The sequence below is a fragment of the Oncorhynchus mykiss genome, chromosome 11, assembly GCF_057628025.1.
Source record: "Oncorhynchus mykiss isolate SJ-2025 chromosome 11, ASM5762802v1, whole genome shotgun sequence".
NCBI lineage: Eukaryota > Metazoa > Chordata > Actinopteri > Salmoniformes > Salmonidae > Oncorhynchus > Oncorhynchus mykiss.
This window is the reverse complement of record NC_143032.1, coordinates 85,166,407-85,187,776: the sequence shown is the minus strand read 5'-3', so window position 1 is coordinate 85,187,776 and position 21,370 is coordinate 85,166,407. Positions and strand designations below refer to the sequence as shown.

Below are 21,370 nucleotides of genomic sequence, written 5' to 3'. Positions count from 1 at the left end.
CAACTAATCCAACTCAATCTACAGTGGGTTCTATAACACATCCTGCTTAATATCCAACTAATCCAACTCAATCTACAGTGGGGTTCTGTAACACATCCTGTTTAATATCCAACTAATCCAACTCAATCTACAGTGGGTTCTATAACACATCCTGTTTAATATCCAACTAATCCAACTCAATCTACAGTGGGTTCTGTAACACATCCTGTTTAATATCCAACTCAATCTACAGTGGGTTCTGTAACACATCCTGTTTAATATCCAACTAATCCATCTCAATCTACAGTGGGTTCTATAACACATCCTGTTTAATATCCAACTAATCCAACTCAATCTACAGTGGGTTCTATAACACATCCTGCTTAATATCCAACTAATCCAACTCAATCTACAGTGGGGTTCTGTAACACATCCTGTTTAATATCCAACTAATCCAACTCAATCTACTGTGGGTTCTATAACACATCCTGTTTAATATCCAACTAATCCAACTCAATCTACAGTGGGTTATATAACACATCCTGTTTAATATCCAACTCAATCTACAGTGGGTTCTATAACACATCCTGTTTAATATCCAACTCAATCTACAGTGGGTTCTGTAACACATCCTGTTTAATATCCAACTCAATCTACAGTGGGTTCTATAACACATCCTGTTTAATATCCAACTAATCCAACTCAATCTACAGTGGGTTCTATAACACATCCTGTTTAATATCCAACTAATCCAACTCAATCTACAGTGGGTTCTATAACACATCCTGTTTAATATCCAACTAATCCAACTCAATCTACAGTGGGTTCTGTAACACATCCTGTTTAATATCCAACTCAATCTACAGTGGGTTCTATAACACATCCTGTTTAATATCCAACTAATCCAACTCAATCTACAGTGGGGTTCTATAACACATCCTGTTTAATATCCAACTCAATCTACAGTGGGTTCTATAACACATCCTGTTTAATATCCAACTAATCCAACTCAATCTACAGTTGGTTCTATAACACATCCTGTTTAATATCCAACTAATCCAACTCAATCTACAGTGGGTTCTATAACACATCCTGTTTAATATCCAACTAATCCAACTCAATCTACAGTGGGTTCTATAACACATCCTGTTTAATATCCAACTCAATCTACAGTGGGTTCTGTAACACATCCTGTTTAATATCCAACTAATCCAACTCAATCTACAGTGGGTTCTATAACACATCCTGTTTAATATCCAACTAATCCAACTCAATCTACAGTGGGTTCTATAACACATCCTGTTTAATATCCAACTCAATCTACAGTGGGTTCTGTAACACATCCTGTTTAATATCCAACTAATCCAACTCAATCTACAGTGGGTTCTATAACACATCCTGTTTAATATCCAACTAATCCAACTCAATCTACAGTGGGGTTCTATAACACATCCTGTTTAATATCCATCTCAATCTACAGTGGGTTCTATAACACATCCTGTTTAATATCCAACTAATCCAACTCAATCTACAGTTGGTTCTATAACACATCCTGTTTAATATCCAACTAATCCAACTCAATCTACAGTGGGTTCTATAACACATCCTGTTTAATATCCAACTAATCCAACTCAATCTACAGTGGGTTCTATAACACATCCTGTTTAATATCCAACTCAATCTACAGTGGGTTCTGTAACACATCCTGTTTAATATCCAACTAATCCAACTCAATCTACAGTGGGTTCTATAACACATCCTGTTTAATATCCAACTAATCCAACTCAATCTACAGTGGGTTCTGTAACACATCCTGTTTAATATCCAACTCAATCCAACTCAATCTACAGTGGGTTCTATAACACATCCTGTTTAATATCCAACTAATCCAACTCAATCTACAGTGGGTTCTATAACACATCCTGTTTAATATCCAACTCAATCTACAGTGGGTTCTATAACACATCCTGTTTAATATCCAACTCAATCTACAGTGGGTTCTATAACACATCCTGTTTAATATCCAACTCAATCTACAGTGGGTTCTATAACACATCCTGTTTAATATCCAACTCAATCTACAGTGGGTTCTATAACACATCCTGTTTAATATCCAACTCAATCTACAGTGGGTTCTGTAACACATCCTGTTTAATATCCAACTCAATCTACAGTGGGTTCTATAACACATCCTGTTTAATATCCAACTAATCCAACTCAATCTACAGTGGGTTCTATAACACATCCTGTTTAATATCCAACTAATCCAACTCAATCTACAGTGGGTTCTATAACACATCCTGTTTAATATCCAACTCAATCTACAGTGGGTTCTATAACACATCCTGTTTAATATCCAACTCAATCTACAGTGGGTTCTATAACACATCCTGTTTAATATCCAACTAATCCAACTCAATCTACAGTGGGTTCTGTAACACATCCTGTTTAATATCCAACTAATCCAACTCAATCTACAGTGGGTTCTGTAACACATCCTGTTTAATATCCAACTCAATCTACAGTGGGTTCTATAACACATCCTGTTTAATATCCAACTAATCCAACTCAATCTACAGTGGGTTCTGTAACACATCCTGTTTAATATCCAACTAATCCAACTCAATCTACAGTGGGTTCTATAACACATCCTGTTTAATATCCTACTAATCCAACTCAATCTACAGTGGGTTCTATAACACATCCTGTTTAATATCCAACTAATCCAACTCAATCTACAGTGGGTTCTATAACACATCCTGTTTAATATCCAACTCAATCTACAGTGGGTTCTATAAACATCCTGTTTAATATCCAACTAATCCAACTCAATCTACAGTGGGGTTCTATAACACATCCTGTTTAATATCCAACTCAATCTACAGTGGGTTCTATAACACATCCTGTTTAATATCCAACTAATCCAACTCAATCTACAGTGGGTTCTGTAACACATCCTGTTTAATATCCAACTAATCCAACTCAATCTACAGTGGGTTCTGTAACACATCCTGTTTAATATCCAACTAATCCAACTCAATCTACAGTGGGTTCTGTAACACATCCTGTTTAATATCCAACTCAATCTACAGTGGGTTCTATAACACATCCTGTTTAATATCCAACTAATCCAACTCAATCTACAGTGGGTTCTGTAACACATCCTGTTTAATATCCAACTCAATCTACAGTGGGTTCTATAACACATCCTGTTTAATATCCAACTAATCCAACTCAATCTACAGTGGGTTCTATAACACATCCTGTTTAATATCCAACTCAATCTACAGTGGGTTCTATAACACATCCTGTTTAATATCCAACTCAATCTACAGTGGGTTCTATAACACATCCTGTTTAATATCCAACTAATCCAACTCAATCTACAGTGGGTTCTGTAACACATCCTGTTTAATATCCAACTAATCCATCTCAATCTACAGTGGGTTCTATAACACATCCTGTTTAATATCCTACTCAATCTACAGTGGGTTCTATAACACATCCTGTTTAATATCCAACTCAATCTACAGTGGGTTCTATAACACATCCTGTTTAATATCCAACTAATCCAACTCAATCTACAGTGGGTTCTGTAACACATCCTGTTTAATATCCAACTCAATCTACAGTGGGTTCTATAACACATCCTGTTTAATATCCAACTAATCCATCTCAATCTACAGTGGGTTCTATAACACATCCTGTTTAATATCCAACTCAATCTACAGTGGGTTCTATAACACATCCTGTTTAATATCCAACTAATCCATCTCATTCTACAGTGGGTTCTATAACACATCCTGTTTAATATCCAACTCAATCTACAGTGGGTTCTATAACACATCCTGTTTAATATCCAACTAATCCAACTCAATCTACAGTGGGGTTCTATAAACATCCTGTTTAATATCCAACTAATCCAACTCAATCTACAGTGGGGTTCTATAACACATCCTGTTTAATATCCAACTCAATCTACAGTGGGTTCTGTAACACATCCTGTTTAATATCCTACTCAATCTACAGTGGGTTCTATAACACATCCTGTTTAATATCCAACTAATCCAACTCAATCTACAGTGGGTTCTGTAACACATCCTGTTTAATATCCAACTAATCCAACTCAATCTACAGTGGGTTCTGTAACACATCCTGTTTAATATCCAACTAATCCAACTCAATCTACAGTGGGTTCTGTAACACATCCTGTTTAATATCCAACTCAATCTACAGTGGGTTCTATAACACATCCTGTTTAATATCCAACTAATCCAACTCAATCTACAGTGGGTTCTGTAACACATCCTGTTTAATATCCAACTAATCCAACTCAATCTACAGTGGGTTCTATAACACATCCTGTTTAATATCCAACTCAATCTACAGTGGGTTCTATAACACATCCTGTTTAATATCCAACTCAATCTACAGTGGGTTCTATAACACATCCTGTTTAATATCCAACTCAATCTACAGTGGGTTCTATAACACATCCTGTTTAATATCCAACTAATCCAACTCAATCTACAGTTGGTTCTATAACACATCCTGTTTAATATCCAACTAATCCAACTCAATCTACAGTGGGTTCTGTAACACATCCTGTTTAATATCCAACTAATCCAACTCAATCTACAGTGGGTTCTATAACACATCCTGTTTAATATCCAACTCAATCTACAGTGGGTTCTATAACACATCCTGTTTAATATCCAACTAATCCAACTCAATCTACAGTGGGTTCTGTAACACATCCTGTTTAATATCCAACTCAATCTACAGTGGGTTCTATAACACATCCTGTTTAATATCCAACTCAATCTACAGTGGGTTCTATAACACATCCTGTTTAATATCCAACTAATCCAACTCAATCTACAGTGGGTTCTATAACACATCCTGTTTAATATCCAACTCAATCTACAGTGGGTTCTATAACACATCCTGTTTAATATCCAACTAATCCAACTCAATCTACAGTGGGTTCTATAACACATCCTGTTTAATATCCAACTAATCCAACTCAATCTACAGTGGGTTCTGTAACACATCCTGTTTAATATCCAACTAATCCATCTCAATCTACAGTGGGTTCTATAACACATCCTGTTTAATACCCAACTCAATCTACAGTGGGGTTCTATAACACATCCTGTTTAATATCCAACTCAATCTACAGTGGGTTCTATAACACATCCTGTTTAATATCCAACTAATCCAACTCAATCTACAGTGGGTTCTGTAACACATCCTGTTTAATATCCAACTCAATCTACAGTGGGTTCTGTAACACATCCTGTTTAATATCCAACTAATCCATCTCAATCTACAGTGGGTTCTATAACACATCCTGTTTAATATCCTACTCAATCTACAGTGGGTTCTATAACACATCCTGTTTAATATCCAACTAATCCATCTCATTCTACAGTGGGTTCTATAACACATCCTGTTTAATATCCTACTCAATCTACAGTGGGTTCTATAACACATCCTGTTTAATATCCTACTCAATCTACAGTGGGTTCTATAACACATCCTGTTTAATATCCAACTCAATCTACAGTGGGTTCTATAACACATCCTGTTTAATATCCAACTAATCCATCTCAATCTACAGTGGGTTCTATAACACATCCTGTTTAATATCCAACTCAATCTACAGTGGGTTCTATAACACATCCTGTTTAATATCCAACTAATCCAACTCAATCTACAGTGGGTTCTATAACACATCCTGTTTAATATCCAACTAATCCAACTCAATCTACAGTGGGTTCTATAACACATCCTGTTTAATATCCAACTCAATCTACAGTGGGTTCTATAACACATCCTGTTTAATATCCAACTAATCCAACTCAATCTACAGTGGGTTCTGTAACACATCCTGTTTAATATCCAACTAATCCAACTCAATCTACAGTGGGTTCTATAACACATCCTGTTTAATATCCAACTAATCCAACTCAATCTACAGTGGGTTCTGTAACACATCCTGTTTAATATCCAACTAATCCATCTCAATCTACAGTGGGTTCTATAACACATCCTGTTTAATACCCAACTCAATCTACAGTGGGGTTCTATAACACATCCTGTTTAATATCCAACTCAATCTACAGTGGGTTCTATAACACATCCTGTTTAATATCCAACTAATCCAACTCAATCTACAGTGGGTTCTATAACACATCCTGTTTAATATCCAACTAATCCAACTCAATCTACAGTGGGTTCTATAACACATCCTGTTTAATATCCAACTCAATCTACAGTGGGTTCTGTAACACATCCTGTTTAATATCCAACTCAATCTACAGTGGGTTCTGTAACACATCCTGTTTAATATCCAACTAATCCATCTCAATCTACAGTGGGTTCTATAACACATCCTGTTTAATATCCTACTCAATCTACAGTGGGTTCTATAACACATCCTGTTTAATATCCAACTAATCCATCTCATTCTACAGTGGGTTCTATAACACATCCTGTTTAATATCCTACTCAATCTACAGTGGGTTCTATAACACATCCTGTTTAATATCCTACTCAATCTACAGTGGGTTCTATAACACATCCTGTTTAATATCCAACTCAATCTACAGTGGGTTCTATAACACATCCTGTTTAATATCCAACTAATCCATCTCAATCTACAGTGGGTTCTATAACACATCCTGTTTAATATCCAACTCAATCTACAGTGGGTTCTATAACACATCCTGTTTAATATCCAACTCAATCTACAGTGGGTTCTATAACACATCCTGTTTAATATCCAACTAATCCAACTCAATCTACAGTGGGTTCTATAACACATCCTGTTTAATATCCAACTCAATCTACAGTGGGTTCTATAACACATCCTGTTTAATATCCAACTAATCCAACTCAATCTACAGTGGGTTCTATAACACATCCTGTTTAATATCCAACTAATCCAACTCAATCTACAGTGGGTTCTGTAACACATCCTGTTTAATATCCAACTAATCCATCTCAATCTACAGTGGGTTCTATAACACATCCTGTTTAATACCCAACTCAATCTACAGTGGGGTTCTATAACACATCCTGTTTAATATCCAACTCAATCTACAGTGGGTTCTATAACACATCCTGTTTAATATCCAACTAATCCAACTCAATCTACAGTGGGTTCTGTAACACATCCTGTTTAATATCCAACTCAATCTACAGTGGGTTCTATAACTCATCCTGTTTAATATCCATCTCAATCTACAGTGGGTTCTATAACACATCCTGTTTAATATCCAACTCAATCTACAGTGGGTTCTATAACACATCCTGTTTAATATCCAACTAATCCAACTCAATCTACAGTGGGTTCTATAACACATCCTGTTTAATATCCAACTCAATCTACAGTGGGTTCTATAACACATCCTGTTTAATATCCAACTAATCCAACTCAATCTACAGTGGGTTCTATAACACATCCTGTTTAATATCCAACTCAATCTACAGTGGGTTCTATAAACATCCTGTTTAATATCCAACTCAATCTACAGTGGGTTCTGTAACACATCCTGTTTAATATCCAACTAATCCAACTCAATCTACAGTGGGTTCTATAACACATCCTGTTTAATATCCAACTCAATCTACAGTGGGTTCTATAACACATCCTGTTTAATATCCAACTAATCCAACTCAATCTACAGTGGGTTCTGTAACACATCCTGTTTAATATCCAACTAATCCAACTCATTCTACAGTGGGTTCTATAACACATCCTGTTTAATATCCTACTCAATCTACAGTGGGTTCTATAACACATCCTGTTTAATATCCAACTAATCCATCTCATTCTACAGTGGGTTATATAACACATCCTGTTTAATATCCTACTCAATCTACAGTGGGTTCTATAACACATCCTGCTTAATATCCAACTAATCCAACTCAATCTACAGTGGGTTCTGTAACACATCCTGTTTAATATCCAACTAATCCAACTCAATCTACAGTGGGTTCTATAACACATCCTGTTTAATATCCAACTAATCCAACTCAATCTACAGTGGGTTCTATAACACATCCTGTTTAATATCCAACTCAATCTACAGTGGGTTCTGTAACACATCCTGTTTAATATCCAACTAACCCAATTAAATTTAAAGTCGTGTTACCGCCACAAAAATAACACCACATCTTTGACACATTGTATCGTTCTGTGTTCCGGAGTGTATCACAGTTCTAGAACTTCTCCTTCAGAACCCAGGCTCATTATTTTTCTCCAACATGTGATTGGCGTGTCAATGTTACTGTTTGTCCTCTACTATTATATAACTAGGGGTTTAGCTGTACAGCACAGCGGTGGTATGCCTACATCAAGTAAGAGTATTTCACCATATGATAGGTGAGTCACTATTACACACAAAACACACAGTTCATCATAAAACATCTGCAATGTGATGTCATGAAGAAATACTGCTTCCATGACTACCGGGGGAGGGGCACCCGCCCACTCTGTTGATGGTTCTCAGCGTGACCGTGTTTACGACAAGACATAAGTCATACATTACTGAATAATAGAGTCTAAAGGAAGAATGAGGGGCCTATCTGCTCAGGTGTGTGGTTTCATCTCTCTCTACATGACTGCCTCTCAGGCATTAGTTATAATAGTGGGCTTTTCTCCGAAAGCTTAATGGTAGAATGAGTCAGAATCTTTCACAGGTTAATTCCTCCACTGGCCGACCCGACCAGTCTGGCTGAGCTGCAACCCAACATATAAACACCATCATTTACAGATTACATCAAAACTTGTATTAAATATGGCAGCCTAGGCCAGAGAACGCCTGCAAAAATATTCTGTAATATCTGTTTTGATCTAAACTCTAAAATCATATAGTATATTTAGTGTGTATCTGCACATGAATGATATTTTACAGAAATTAAACTTGACAATATTATTGCATGTTGTTCTTATTTGGGATAAGATTGTTGCAAGCCTTGTTTTTTTTCACGAGTAGCTACACGTTCTCCAAGTGCCTGTCTGTCAGTCTGTGTGCTATGATGTGATGTCACCGTCTCCTCAGGGAGATAACCCGTTGGCGACAACCGACATGTACAAATGGTTGCTACATCTTTTGACAGTTTCCTTTTCCCTCAGAACTCTTTAATAAACTGCTCCTTACCCTGTCACTCTAGGAGTTATCGCCAATACTCTGCCCGAACGCTTCTCTCCTGCTCCTTGTGTTCCCTTTTTAAATGCTGATATTGAGTTTTCCTCTCTCTCGCCTCCTGACAGATGATAGACAAGAGACTCCATTGAACCTGTCTACCAGCGGCATTAGCAGCATCAACATGTCAATAGAAATAGATGGAGTTGTCTACACAGGTAAATAGAGGGGCCGTTTGCTGATGTAATTGCAGGCAGGAAATTCAATAAGTTATAGCAGCACCCTGGCGCTTAGTCCTCCACGCAATTTGATGTCTTTGCTATAAAATCCATCGTAATGAAGTGGCAGTCCAATAGAGTTAAAAAAAAGTTAAATATCTCAGAATTGAGGCTGTGGATGGGAGATCGATGGGGTTTATTGTCTTAGACGTGCCTGGGAGAGAGGCCACGGGCAGGTTTAGCCACCATACCTCCTGCACGCTTGTTCACCACCTCCTCCTCTGCCTTCGAGCAGATGGGGTAATTACCTCAAGATAGGTAGGCCAGACAGTTCATGTCGTGGGGTAAAGAATAAGCCTGCTGGTGGAAAACTTCCAGTGAGGTTGAAGTGGCCATTAACATCAGATATAGTTGAGATCTATCTAGCTGTCTGTCTGTCTGTCTGTCTGAAACACCGTGCTCAGTGAGGTAGATTAGGAGTGTCTGAAACACTATGCTCAGTGAGGTAGACTGGAATGTCTGAAACACCATGCTCAGTGAGGTAGACTGGAGTGTCTGAAACACTAAGCTCAGTGAAGTAGACTGGAGTGTCTGAAACACTATGCTCAGTGAGGTAGACTGGAGTGTCTGAAACACTAAGCTCAGTGAGGTAGACTGGAGTGTCTGAAACACTAAGCTCAGTGAGGTAGACTGGAGTGTCTGAAACACTAAGCTCAGTGAGGTAGACTGGAGTGTCTGAAACACCATGCTCAGTGAGGTAGACTGGAGTGTCTGAAACACTAAGCTCAGTGAGGTAGACTGGAGTGTCTGAAACACTATGCTCAGTGAGGTAGACTGGAGTGCCTGAAACACTATGCTCAGTGAGGTAGACTGGAGTGTCTGAAACACCATATGCTCAGTGAGGTAGACTGGAGTGTCTGAAACACTAAGCTCAGTGAGGTAGACTGGAGTGTCTGAAACACTAAGCTCAGTGAGGTAGACTGGAGTGTCTGAAACACCATGCTCAGTGAGGTAGACTGGAGTGTCTGAAACACTAAGCTCAGTGAAGTAGACTGGAGTGTCTGAAACACTATGCTCAGTGAGGTAGACTGGAGTGTCTGAAACACTAAGCTCAGTGAGGTAGACTGGAGTGTCTGAAACACTAAGCTCAGTGAGGTAGACTGGAGTGTCTGAAACACTAAGCTCAGTGAGGTAGACTGGAGTGTCTGAAACACTATGCTCAGTGAGGTAGACTGGAGTGTCTGAAACACTATGCTCAGTGAGGTAGACTGGAGTGTCTGAAACACCATGCTCAGTGAGGTAGACTGGAGTGTCTGAAACACTATGCTCAGTGAGGTAGACTGGAGTGCCTGAAACACTATGCTCAGTGAGGTAGACTGGAGTGTCTGAAACACTATGCTCAGTGAGGTAGACTGGAGTGTCTGAAACACTATGCTCAGTGAGGTAGACTGGAGTGTCTGAAACACCATGCTCAGTGAGGTAGACTGGAGTGTCTGAAACACCATGCTCAGTGAGGTAGACTGGAGTGTCTGTGTCAGTTGTCCAATTCAGGTTGTTTAGGTGTGACAATGTTTTATTTGTTAGTTAGTGAGTTGATATGTCATCATAGTATTTGTCTAATTGTGACATTACAGTAAGTTTTAAATACTATTATTTTTATCTGCCCCCAAAAAACTGGTTGTATAGATTGTAAGAACATGTAGAAATGTACAGTACCAATTAAACTACTCTTACTAGTAGCATTTGTAGTATTAGTAGTATCAGTAGTAGTAGTAGTGGTAGTAGTATCAGTAGTAGCAGTAGTGGTAGTAGTATCAGTAGTAGTAGTATCAGTAGTTGTAGTAGTAGTATCAGTAGTAGTAGTAGTGGTAGTAGTATCAGCAGTAGTAGTAGCGGTAGTAGTAAAAGTATCAGTAGTAGTATTATCAGTAGTAGTAGTCGCATCAGTAGTAGCATTAGTAGTAGTCGTAGTAGTTGCAGTAGTAGTAGTAGCAGTAGTCATAGTATTAGTAGTATCAGTAGTGGTAATAGTGTCAGTAGTAGTAGTAGTTGTAGTAGTATCAGTAGCAGTAGTAGAAGTAGTAGCAGAAGTAGTAGTATCAGTAGTAGTAGTAGCGTCAGTAGTAGTAGTAGTAGCGGTAGTAGTAGCAATAGTAGTAGTAGTTTCAGTAGTAGTAGTAGCAGCACTAGTAGTCGTGGGAGTAGTAGTAGCAGTAGTCGTAGTATCAGTAGTATCAGTAGTAGTAGTAGTAGTAGAAGTAGTATCAGTAGTAATAGTTGTATTAGTAGTAGTAGTAGTAGAAGTAGTATCAGTAGTAGTAGTTGTATCAGTAGTAGTCGTAGTAGTAGTAGTAGTATCATAATTAGTAGTAGTATCAGTAGTAGTAGTATCAGCAGTAGTAGTAGTATCAGTAGTAGTAGTATCAGTAGTAGTAGTATCAGTTGTAGCAGTAGTATCAGTAGTAGTCGTAGTATCAGCAGTAGTAGTAGTATCAGTAGTAGTAGTAGTAGTAGTAGTAGTAGTATCAGTAGTAGTAGTAGTATCAGTAGTAGTAGTAGTAGTATCAGTAGTAGTAGTAGTAGTATCAGTAGTAGTAGTAGAAGTATCAGTAGTAGTAGTAGTATCAGTAGTAGTAGTAGTAGTAGTAGTAGTAGTATCAGTAGTAGTAGTAGTAGTATCAGTTGTAGCAGTAGTATCAGTAGTAGTCGTAGTATCAGCAGTAGTAGTAGTATCAGTAGTAGTAGTAGTAGTAGTAGTAGTAGTAGTATCAGTAGTAGTAGTAGTAGTATCAGTAGTAGTAATAGTAGTATCAGTAGTAGTAGTAGAAGTATCAGTAGTAGTAGTAGTATCAGTAGTAGTAGTAGTAGTAGTAGTCGTAGTATCAGCAGTAGTAGTAGTAGTAGTAGTAGTCGTAGTATCAGCAGTAGTAGTAGTATCAGTTGTAGTAGTAGTAGGAGTAGTAGTAGTATCAGTAGTAGTAGTAGTAGTATCAGTAGTAGTAGTAGTAGTATCAGTAGTAGTAGTAGTAGTATCAGTAGTAGTAGTAGTAGTAGTAGTCGTAGTATCAGCAGTAGTAGTAGTATCAGTAGTAGTAGTAGTATCAGTAGTAGTAGTAGTAGTAGTAGTCGTAGTATCAGCAGTAGTAGTAGTATCAGTAGTAGTAGTAGTAGGAGTAGTAGTAGTATCAGTAGTAGTAGTAGTAGTATCAGTAGTAGTAGTAGTAGTATCAGTAGTAGTAGTAGAAGTATCAGTAGTAGTAGTAGTATCAGTAGTAGTAGTAGTAGTAGTAGTAGTAGTATCAGTTGTAGTAGTAGTAGGAGCAGTAGTAGTAGGAGTAGTAGTAGTATCAGTAGTAGTAGTAGTAGTAGTAGTCGTATTATCAGCAGTAGTAGTAGTATCAGTAGTAGTAGTAGCAGTAGTAGTAGAAGTATCAGTAGTAGTAGTAGTATCAGTAGTAGTAGTAGTAGTAGTAGTAGTAGTATCAGTTGTAGTAGTAGTAGGAGCAGTAGTAGTAGGAGTAGTAGTAGTATCAGTAGTAGTAGTAGTAGTAGTAGTCGTATTATCAGCAGTAGTAGTAGTATCAGTAGTAGTAGTAGTAGGAGTAGTAGTAGTATCAGTAGTAGTAGTAGTAGTAGTAGTATCAGTAGTAGTAGTATCAGTAGTAGTAGTAGTATCAGTTGTAGTAGTAGTAGGAGTAGTAGTATCAGTAGTAGTAGTAGTAGTATCAGTAGTAGTAGTAGTAGGAGTAGTAGTAGTATCAGTAGTAGTAGTATCAGTAGTAGTAGTAGTAGTATCAGTAGTAGTAGTAGTAGTATCAGTAGTAGTAGTAGTAGTATCAGTAGTAGTATCAGTAGTAGTAGTAGTAGTATCAGTAGTAGTAGTAGTAGTAGTAGTAGTAGTATCAGTAGTAGTAGTAATAGTATCAGTAGTAGTAGTAGTAGTATCAGTAGTAGTAGTAGTAGTATCAGTAGTAGTAGTAGTAGTAGTAGTAGTAGTATCAGTAGTAGTAGTAGTAGTATCAGTAGTAGTAGTAGTAGTATCAGTAGTAGTAGTAGTAGTAGTAGTAGTAGTATCAGTAGTAGTAGTAGTAGTATCAGTAGTAGTAGTCGTAGTATCAGTAGTAGTAGTGATAGTAATAAAATAAATGTGTAATGATGAAAGTGTCCATTTTAGGCCCTGTTTAGACCTGTACATGCCTCCTATAAGATCTTATGATCTGTGAACTGTGAACTGTGAACTGTGAACTGTACATAATACACACAACATCTTATAGACAACACCATATAATATGCTCTCAAATATGGAGCATGTCTTGACTCTGAAGATTTTATTTTGTCACATTAATTTATTCAACATATGAATAAATATGAAGATATATGAATATCTCAAAAACAACCCTTTTTTGACAAAATGTTTGGAACAATATACTCTTTATAAACGTCACATTTCCAGAGTGGGGCTCTCTGCTACGTTGAATGATATGACACATTTTATAAAGTGTCATGTGACTGATCACAGTTGTCCTTTAGGGCGTTCAGCAAGTCACGAGCACGAGGGACTTCCCTTTGAAAACATTTACCATTCGCTGTGTTTGTAGTGATCATAAAATTGATCGCAACTTCAGAATTAGCAGAGAGCCCACTCTGGAAATGTGACGTACTTGTAAAGTATATCGTTCCAAACAACATGTCTTAAAATGAACAAAATCAAATAAGGTAGTTTGAGACATTCATATTCATATTGATGTTGAATAAATTCATGTAGAAATTAGTATTTCAGAATCTAGCCATTCTACACATGTTAGAACTATAAGGAGTATAATTAACTTTTATTTAACAAGTCAGTTAAGAACAAATTCTTATTTACAATGATGGTCTACACCGGCCAAACCCTGGACGACGCTGGGCCAATTGTGCTCCGCCCTATGGGACTCCCAATCACGGCCGGTTGTGATACAGCCTGGATGTGGTCTGTACCATGTACAGTTCACAGATCATAAGGCATTATGACTCCCAAGATGTTGTCTGTATCATGTACGGTTCACAGATCATAACGTCTTACAGGAGGTCTCCTTCCTCCCTCTCTCCGTCCCTCCAGGTGTTCTGTTTGCCAGGAAGCCCTCCCTCCCTACTATGCTGGGTGGTCACCGGGTCCAGAACCAGAATGACACCTTCTCTCAGGGAAAGACCAGTCCGGGGATGAACTCCTCCTCCATACAGATCCAACCGTCCTGCTCCTCTTCCTCCTCCTCATCCTCGGTCCACGGACATGGAAACTCCTCCCCCTGAGCTGAGTCCCACCCAAAGCTCCACCCCCTAACCCCCGCCCCCATCATTCCCCAAAGACAACAAGCGGTCTGAGATACCAGAAGAAAATACTTCTATTGTTTTTGAAGGTGGTTTTTCCCTTCCTCCTCCTCTTCCTCTTTCTCCTCCCTTTTCTCAAACTCCCTTATTCAAGTTGAAAGAATGAAAATAAAAAGTTTTATTTACTGAGAAAATACTTCTGTAGAAAAATAAAATTCTCTCTCGCTCTATTCTCTTTCCTTCCTCTGAACTCTGACCTCTGAATGGTATGTAGAGGACCTCTGAACCCTGTGTGTATTCAGATACATTCTGCTGTCTTTTTTTTGCGTTTCCTGAGAACAGCTGCTCAGTTTGGAGCGGTGTAAACATATAGGTAAAGATATATGTGGTGACACATCATTAGACGCAAGGAACTGTGGGACAAAGACACTGAGAGACTGAGACATGTTGGCTCTGTCTGTCTGTCTGTCTGTCTGTCTGTCTGTCTGTCTGTCTGTCTGTCTGTCTGTCTGCAGCTCCTCCAACAGAAGAGAGGATTCTTGACCTCGTACCCGAAGAGAGAAATGCTTGTTAACCTGTAGCAGGGTTGGGGGTCAATTCCATTTTAAAATCGTCAATTCAGAAAATAAACCAAAATTCTAATTCCACATTTTCCTAATTGAAAAGCATTAAAGAGAATTAGCATTCAGTGTACTTCCTGAGTTTGCTGGAATAGAAATTGAATTGACCCCAACCCTGATCTGTAGTATGGCTTGTTTGAAACCTCTGTTAGGCATAAGGAGGCCATTTCATTGTCACTGAAAATCTTCAGTTTTCTTCTTGTTTTTGATCACAAACCAGAGAAGATTGCTACTTTAAGCTAATAACCAAAGAAAAACAAGAGTAACCAATGAAAAGAAAGTAAAGAATAAAAACTATAACATACACAGACAGCACAGATACAATAGTGGAACCAAATGACCAAACTAAGGATATACTGTATATCACAAGCACATCCTGACAAAGCACATCTCACAGAATCAGGGAAAACATAATTTCTTCTTTCTTTCTTTTAGAGAGGAACATATCATGTTATCTATCTATTGAAGCTGGTTCCGCTCTGATCAATCGATGCCGCCAGCTATATCAACACATTATTTAATGCTGTGGGACAATAGCTAGAGCGTCAAGACATGCCTTCGTCAGTAAAGGGGTAAACCAAATAGCCTAGTAACCTAGAGCGTTCGACACTGTCGGTCCTGGTCGGAGCCTCTTATCTAACCCTTCTCACGGAAGAGAGACACGATGGCTCTGATTAAATATGATGTTGCGACACATTCAACATTGATTTAAGCTCACACTTTAGTATGAATAATTTATTACCAGCAACGTTTTCTGGTGAAGGCGTTACCTTTGCAATCAGACGGAAACATACCTGCTGGTATGACTATCCCCTGGTGGGTGGTTCTAGTTAAATAGAGTCCTGGGAATCCCAATCTGTAGTCCAGTTGAACATATTACTCCACAGATGGAGATATGTGGGTTAAACACATAATGTAGAACAGCAGAACGAGGCTATAGGTGTTGGAGCACTGATGTAATCATCAATCACACAGTGGCTTTATCTTGTGACTGGCACCCGTCTTTCTTTTGAAGTGCACTTGTGTCTGACATTGGAGAGTTTCTCCATACTCACTATTTCGCTCTCTTTGTCCCTCTCTCTCTCTCTCTCTCTCTCTCTCTCTCTCTCTCTCTCTCTCTCTCTCCCTCTCTTTGTCCCTCTCTCCCTCTCTTTGTCCCTCTCTCTCTCCCTCCCTCTCTTTGTCCCTCTTTCTCTCTCCCTCTCTGTGTCCCTCCCTCCCTCTCTCTCTCTCTCTTTGTCCCTCTCTCTCTCTCTCTCTCTTTCTCTCTCTCTTTGTCCCTCTCTCTCTCTCTCTCTCTCTCCCTCTCTTTGTCCCTCCCTCCCTCTCTTTGTCCCTCCCTCCCCCTCTCTCTCTCTCTCTCTCTCTCTCTCCCTCTCTTTGTACCTTCCTCCATCTCTCTCTCCCTCTTTGCCCCGTCCTCCCTCTCTCTCTCCCTCTTTGTCCCTTCCTCCCTTTCTCTCTCTCTCCCTCTTTGTCCCTCTCTCTCTCTCCTTCTTTCTCCCTCTCACTCTCTCTTTCTCACTCCCACTCTTTGTCCCTCCCTCCCTCTCTATCTCTCGCTCTCTCTCCCTCTTTGTCCCTCTCTCTCTCTCTCTCTCTCTCTCTCTCTCTCTCCTTCTTTCTCCCTCTCACTCTCTCTTTCTCACTCCCTCTCTTTGTCCCTCCCTCCCTCCCTCCCTCCCTCCCTCCCTCCCTCCCTCCCTCCCTCCCTCCCTCCCTCCCTCCCTCCCTCCCTCCCTCCCTCCCTCCCTCCCTCCCTCTCCCTCTTTGTCCCTCTCTCTCTCTCTCCCTCTTTGTCCCTCCCTCCCTCCCTCCCTCCCTCCCTCCCTCCCTCCCTCCCTCCCTCCCTCCCTCCCTCCCTCCCTCCCCCACTCCCTCCCTCCCTCCCTCCCTCCCTCCCTACCTCTCTTTGTCCTTCCCTCCCTCTCTCTGTCCCTTCCTCCCTCTCTCTCTGTCCCCCCCCCTCTCTCTCTCTCTCTGCTTCGCGTCATAAGATACTGTATTTTTTATTGTGAAGGGAAATGGGAAACAGTATGAAGATATAGATTTTGTATTAAGTCTGTTAAACATATAATTTCAAATTGTATTTTTATTTTTTATGTTTAGATCTGGGTCTGTAACCTTGCATTCATCTATACCACTTAATATTTTGAAAACCTTTTTAAGAGTATTTTCTAACACAGACAGACAGAGACCTCTTTACCTCTATATATATATATATATAGAAATATATATATATATATATACACATAGAGTGGATTCAAAATATACCTCACATATTTAATTTCTATTGATTTTATTGTAAAGCCACTTGAAAATGTGTTTTTTATTTCAACAGATCACTGGATATTTCATATGTTGTATAGTTATACCAAAGAAGGGAATATTGTATGATCACACATCTATCTACCTCATTTGTTATAGACTGTGCCAACCAAACATGAACATGAACACATATCTTAATCGCCAGTTTCTGCGTTTAGACTTTTTTTTTTTTTTACACACACATTGTGTTTGAACACAAAATGTATTGCGACAGAACACATGTACCTGGAAGCCTTTAGGTCGTGAAGGAAGCAACCTCTTCACAATGCTGGTCTGTTGTTTTTTTTTGTTTTTGTTCCGTGGGAAATGCCAGGATTATTTAATGTACACAATATAGTACAGCTCTTCTGTCTGTTATTGTGTTGATAAAGAGGGTAAAGAATTTGTAATATATCTTGTAACTTAATGTCATATAAAAGGTAACAATGCTCGACTGTAATGGTAAACAAGTAGGGAGATCTGCAAACGGCAGGTCAGCCGCTGAAATGAATAGAGTTTTCAGGTGTCAGTTCTGGTTATCGAAGGTGGTTGTATTCTGTTATTAATTCCAGTGTTTAACTTGAAAAAAAAAAGAGTTCTTCAGGAAATCAGGCCTTGATGTGGATGTAGTCAAATGTGTTCTGACATACAGTATAAATCTACGTTCCAATGTTTATACTAGAATACCACTTAGAACGTTGGAACCATAGATCCCATTGCTGTATTCTTTAGCAGTATGATAGTGTGGACATTGGGGTCGGACTTTAAAAAGAGCAGAATAGTCTGTCATAACTATGTCACTTCCTGCGGAGGCATTATCTATCCAGTGCTTTGATGCAGTCTGCCACTTCAAAACCATCCAGTCGACCTCTTTCAGGGTGGCTGTTATTTTCTATTTTATTTTTTACATTTAATTGATGTTTTTTTTTCTCATTGTTATTGTTATTTTATAATCTCCTACACTGGAGGGTGCATACAAGAAAAATGACAACTGAAATTCATGTCGGTCCTTCACTGTTCAATTTAAATCCATGTTGTGTGATTGCACTTCTTGTATAAATATAAAACATCTCAGCTTTGGAGGCGATACAATTCAAAACAGTTAGCCAATCATTGAGGAGCTTTGCTGACGGTGAAACAAGACCACAGTACAATCATGTAAATCTTGTAACCAAAGACATTTTTTTTTTTTTAAAACAGCGAGAGATTAACTTCTTTTTAAAGGAAAAGACACCCAATCACAGAGAAGAAAGTTTGAACAACAAAAAAAAATGAAACAACAGCATTGGCTTAGCTGTAAGTGTCTCTGGATAAGAGCGTCTGCTAAATGACTCACACGTAAAATGGATGAATAAGAACGAAAACGATTCTCACTTATGTACTTATTACTTAAATAACATGTTGTTTACTTAGTATTTTAGCTATGCTGGTAGATTTTAGATCATATAATGGCTTTATTCACTGTGTATGAACCGTTCCATATTTCATTTTGTTTTTTCCTTCAGTCCATTTTGGATGTGTCCAGTGTGTTATGGGAATGCTCAGGGGTTAGAAACATACAATAGACGGGTGAAAGAGATGTTTTGTTTTGCCATTTGCTTGTAGCATATTTAGAAATAAAATACAGCTTTTAACTTCATCCAATTGTCTTTATTCTTCATTTTTAATACATTTTATTTGTTCTGAATGTTTCAGAGACAGAACACAAAAGGGAAGCATGAAATAAAGATTTAGTTTTAGATTTACACTTTATACAAAAGTTTAAACAAATAAATAAAAATAAGCCATTATAAATAGTTATAAATATTATAACATTTCATGAATTCTTATTGAATTATGCTTAACTTTTAATGCTTATGCTTATATATGTTTACAATTAATGAAAATGCATTTGTTACTTGGTTCTCTGTATTTATTTCTACATAACATGTTGATGTTTATTGGTGATAGTTATCATACAGTGTACCTTTACAAATGAAAACGATGACACAGTAATTCCTGTGTTACGAGGTCAAATACATTGTCAGGATATGTACACCGTCAGGCTGTGAGTTGTCTGTGTTTCAGTCGTCTGAACTCGACGTAGGCTGACCCCTTTGTCCTTTACTCTCTAGTAAATCTCAAGATTTAAAAAAACGAGGAAAAATAGAGATTTAAAACGACATGTATTTATTTACCAGTTTCAGGAGTTCAACTTCCTTAGAGTTTAAATAAAAATAAAAAATAATAAATAAATACATTTATTAAGCTTAGAGTTAATGATACACATCATAAAAAGTAATTGTTTCCACCCCGTGTCGGTTCAGGGTGATCAATCTTGCTCTCATCTGTTATTTCAGGGGACAGGCTGCCTGTGCCCGGCGCAGCAAGCTCTCATCTGACGATGATATATGGCAACGGCTACTTTCAATCACATTACTGGCCACTAAACAAGATTACAATATAATACACATATTACAATATCATTAAGCAATAAGGTACGAGGGGGTGTGGTATATGGCCAATATACCACGGCCAAGGGCTCTTCTTACGCACCAAGCAACACGGGAGGGAGTGCCTGGATACAGCCTTTAGCCGTTGTATATTGAGGTGCCTTATTGCTATAATAAACTGGTTACCAACGTAACTAGAAAAGTTAAAATGAATGTTTTGTCATACGCTTGGTATACGTTCTGATACACCATGGCTGTCAGCCAATTGGCATTCAGGGCTCAAACCACCCAGTTTATAACACAATCCGCATTAGGTCGTGTCTAAGAACAGCACTTAGCCATAGTATTTTGGCCATACACCACACCCCCTCAAGTCTTATTGCTAAATAATACACATATTACAATATAATACACATATTACCATATAATATAGTATAATACACATATTACAATATAATATAGTATGATACACATATTACGATATAATACACATATTACCATATAATATAGTATAATACACATATTACAATATAATATAGTATAATACACATATTACAATATAATACACATATTACAATATAATATAGTATGATACACATATTACGATATAATACACATATTACCATATAATATAGTATAATACACATATTACAATATAATATAGTATAATACACATATTACAATATAATACACATATTACAATATAATATAGCATAATACACATATTACAATATAATACACATATTACAATATAATATAGTATGATACACATATTACGATATAATACACATATTACAATATAATATAGCATAATACACATATTACAATATAATACACATATTACAATATAATACACATGACAATATAATATCTTACACGTATTACAATATAGTATTATATAATACACATATTACAATATAATACACATATTACAATGTAATATAATACAATACACCTATTACAATATAATACAATATACACATAATATAATAAACTACAATACAATATGATACACATATTACAATATCATATAATACACATATTACAATATAATACGCTATAATATACATATTGCAAGATAATACACACATTACAATATAATTAACATATTACAACATAATAAACTACAATAAAATATGATACACGTGTTACAGTATAATAGTTGTATAAAAACAGAAAGACAGTCCTTCTTTCAAACAGGTGCACAGAAACAATTAAAGGAAACTGTCAATGACTTTATGCAGAAACAGAGAGAGAGAGAGAGACAGAGAGAAACAGAGAGAGAGAGAGACAGAGAGAGAGAGAGAGAGAGAGAGAGAGAGAGAGAGAGACGGAGAGAAAGAGAGAGAGAG

At 37.7% G+C, this 21,370-nt stretch overlaps 1 protein-coding gene across 1 annotated transcript in view; it reads left to right on the top strand.

Moving 5' to 3' along the window:
• The window catches only part of LOC110536507 (AT-rich interactive domain-containing protein 3A), a 252,077-nt gene extending 237,190 nt beyond the window's left edge, over positions 1-14,887 (top strand). The window contains exons 8-9 of the mRNA XM_090191276.1: positions 9,263-9,352; positions 14,451-14,887. Of these exons, the coding sequence (XP_090047402.1) occupies positions 9,263-9,352; positions 14,451-14,641 (281 nt within the window). The 3' untranslated portion in view covers positions 14,642-14,887. The remainder of the gene's footprint in view (positions 1-9,262; positions 9,353-14,450) is intronic.
• The last annotated feature ends 6,483 nt before the right edge of the window (positions 14,888-21,370 follow it).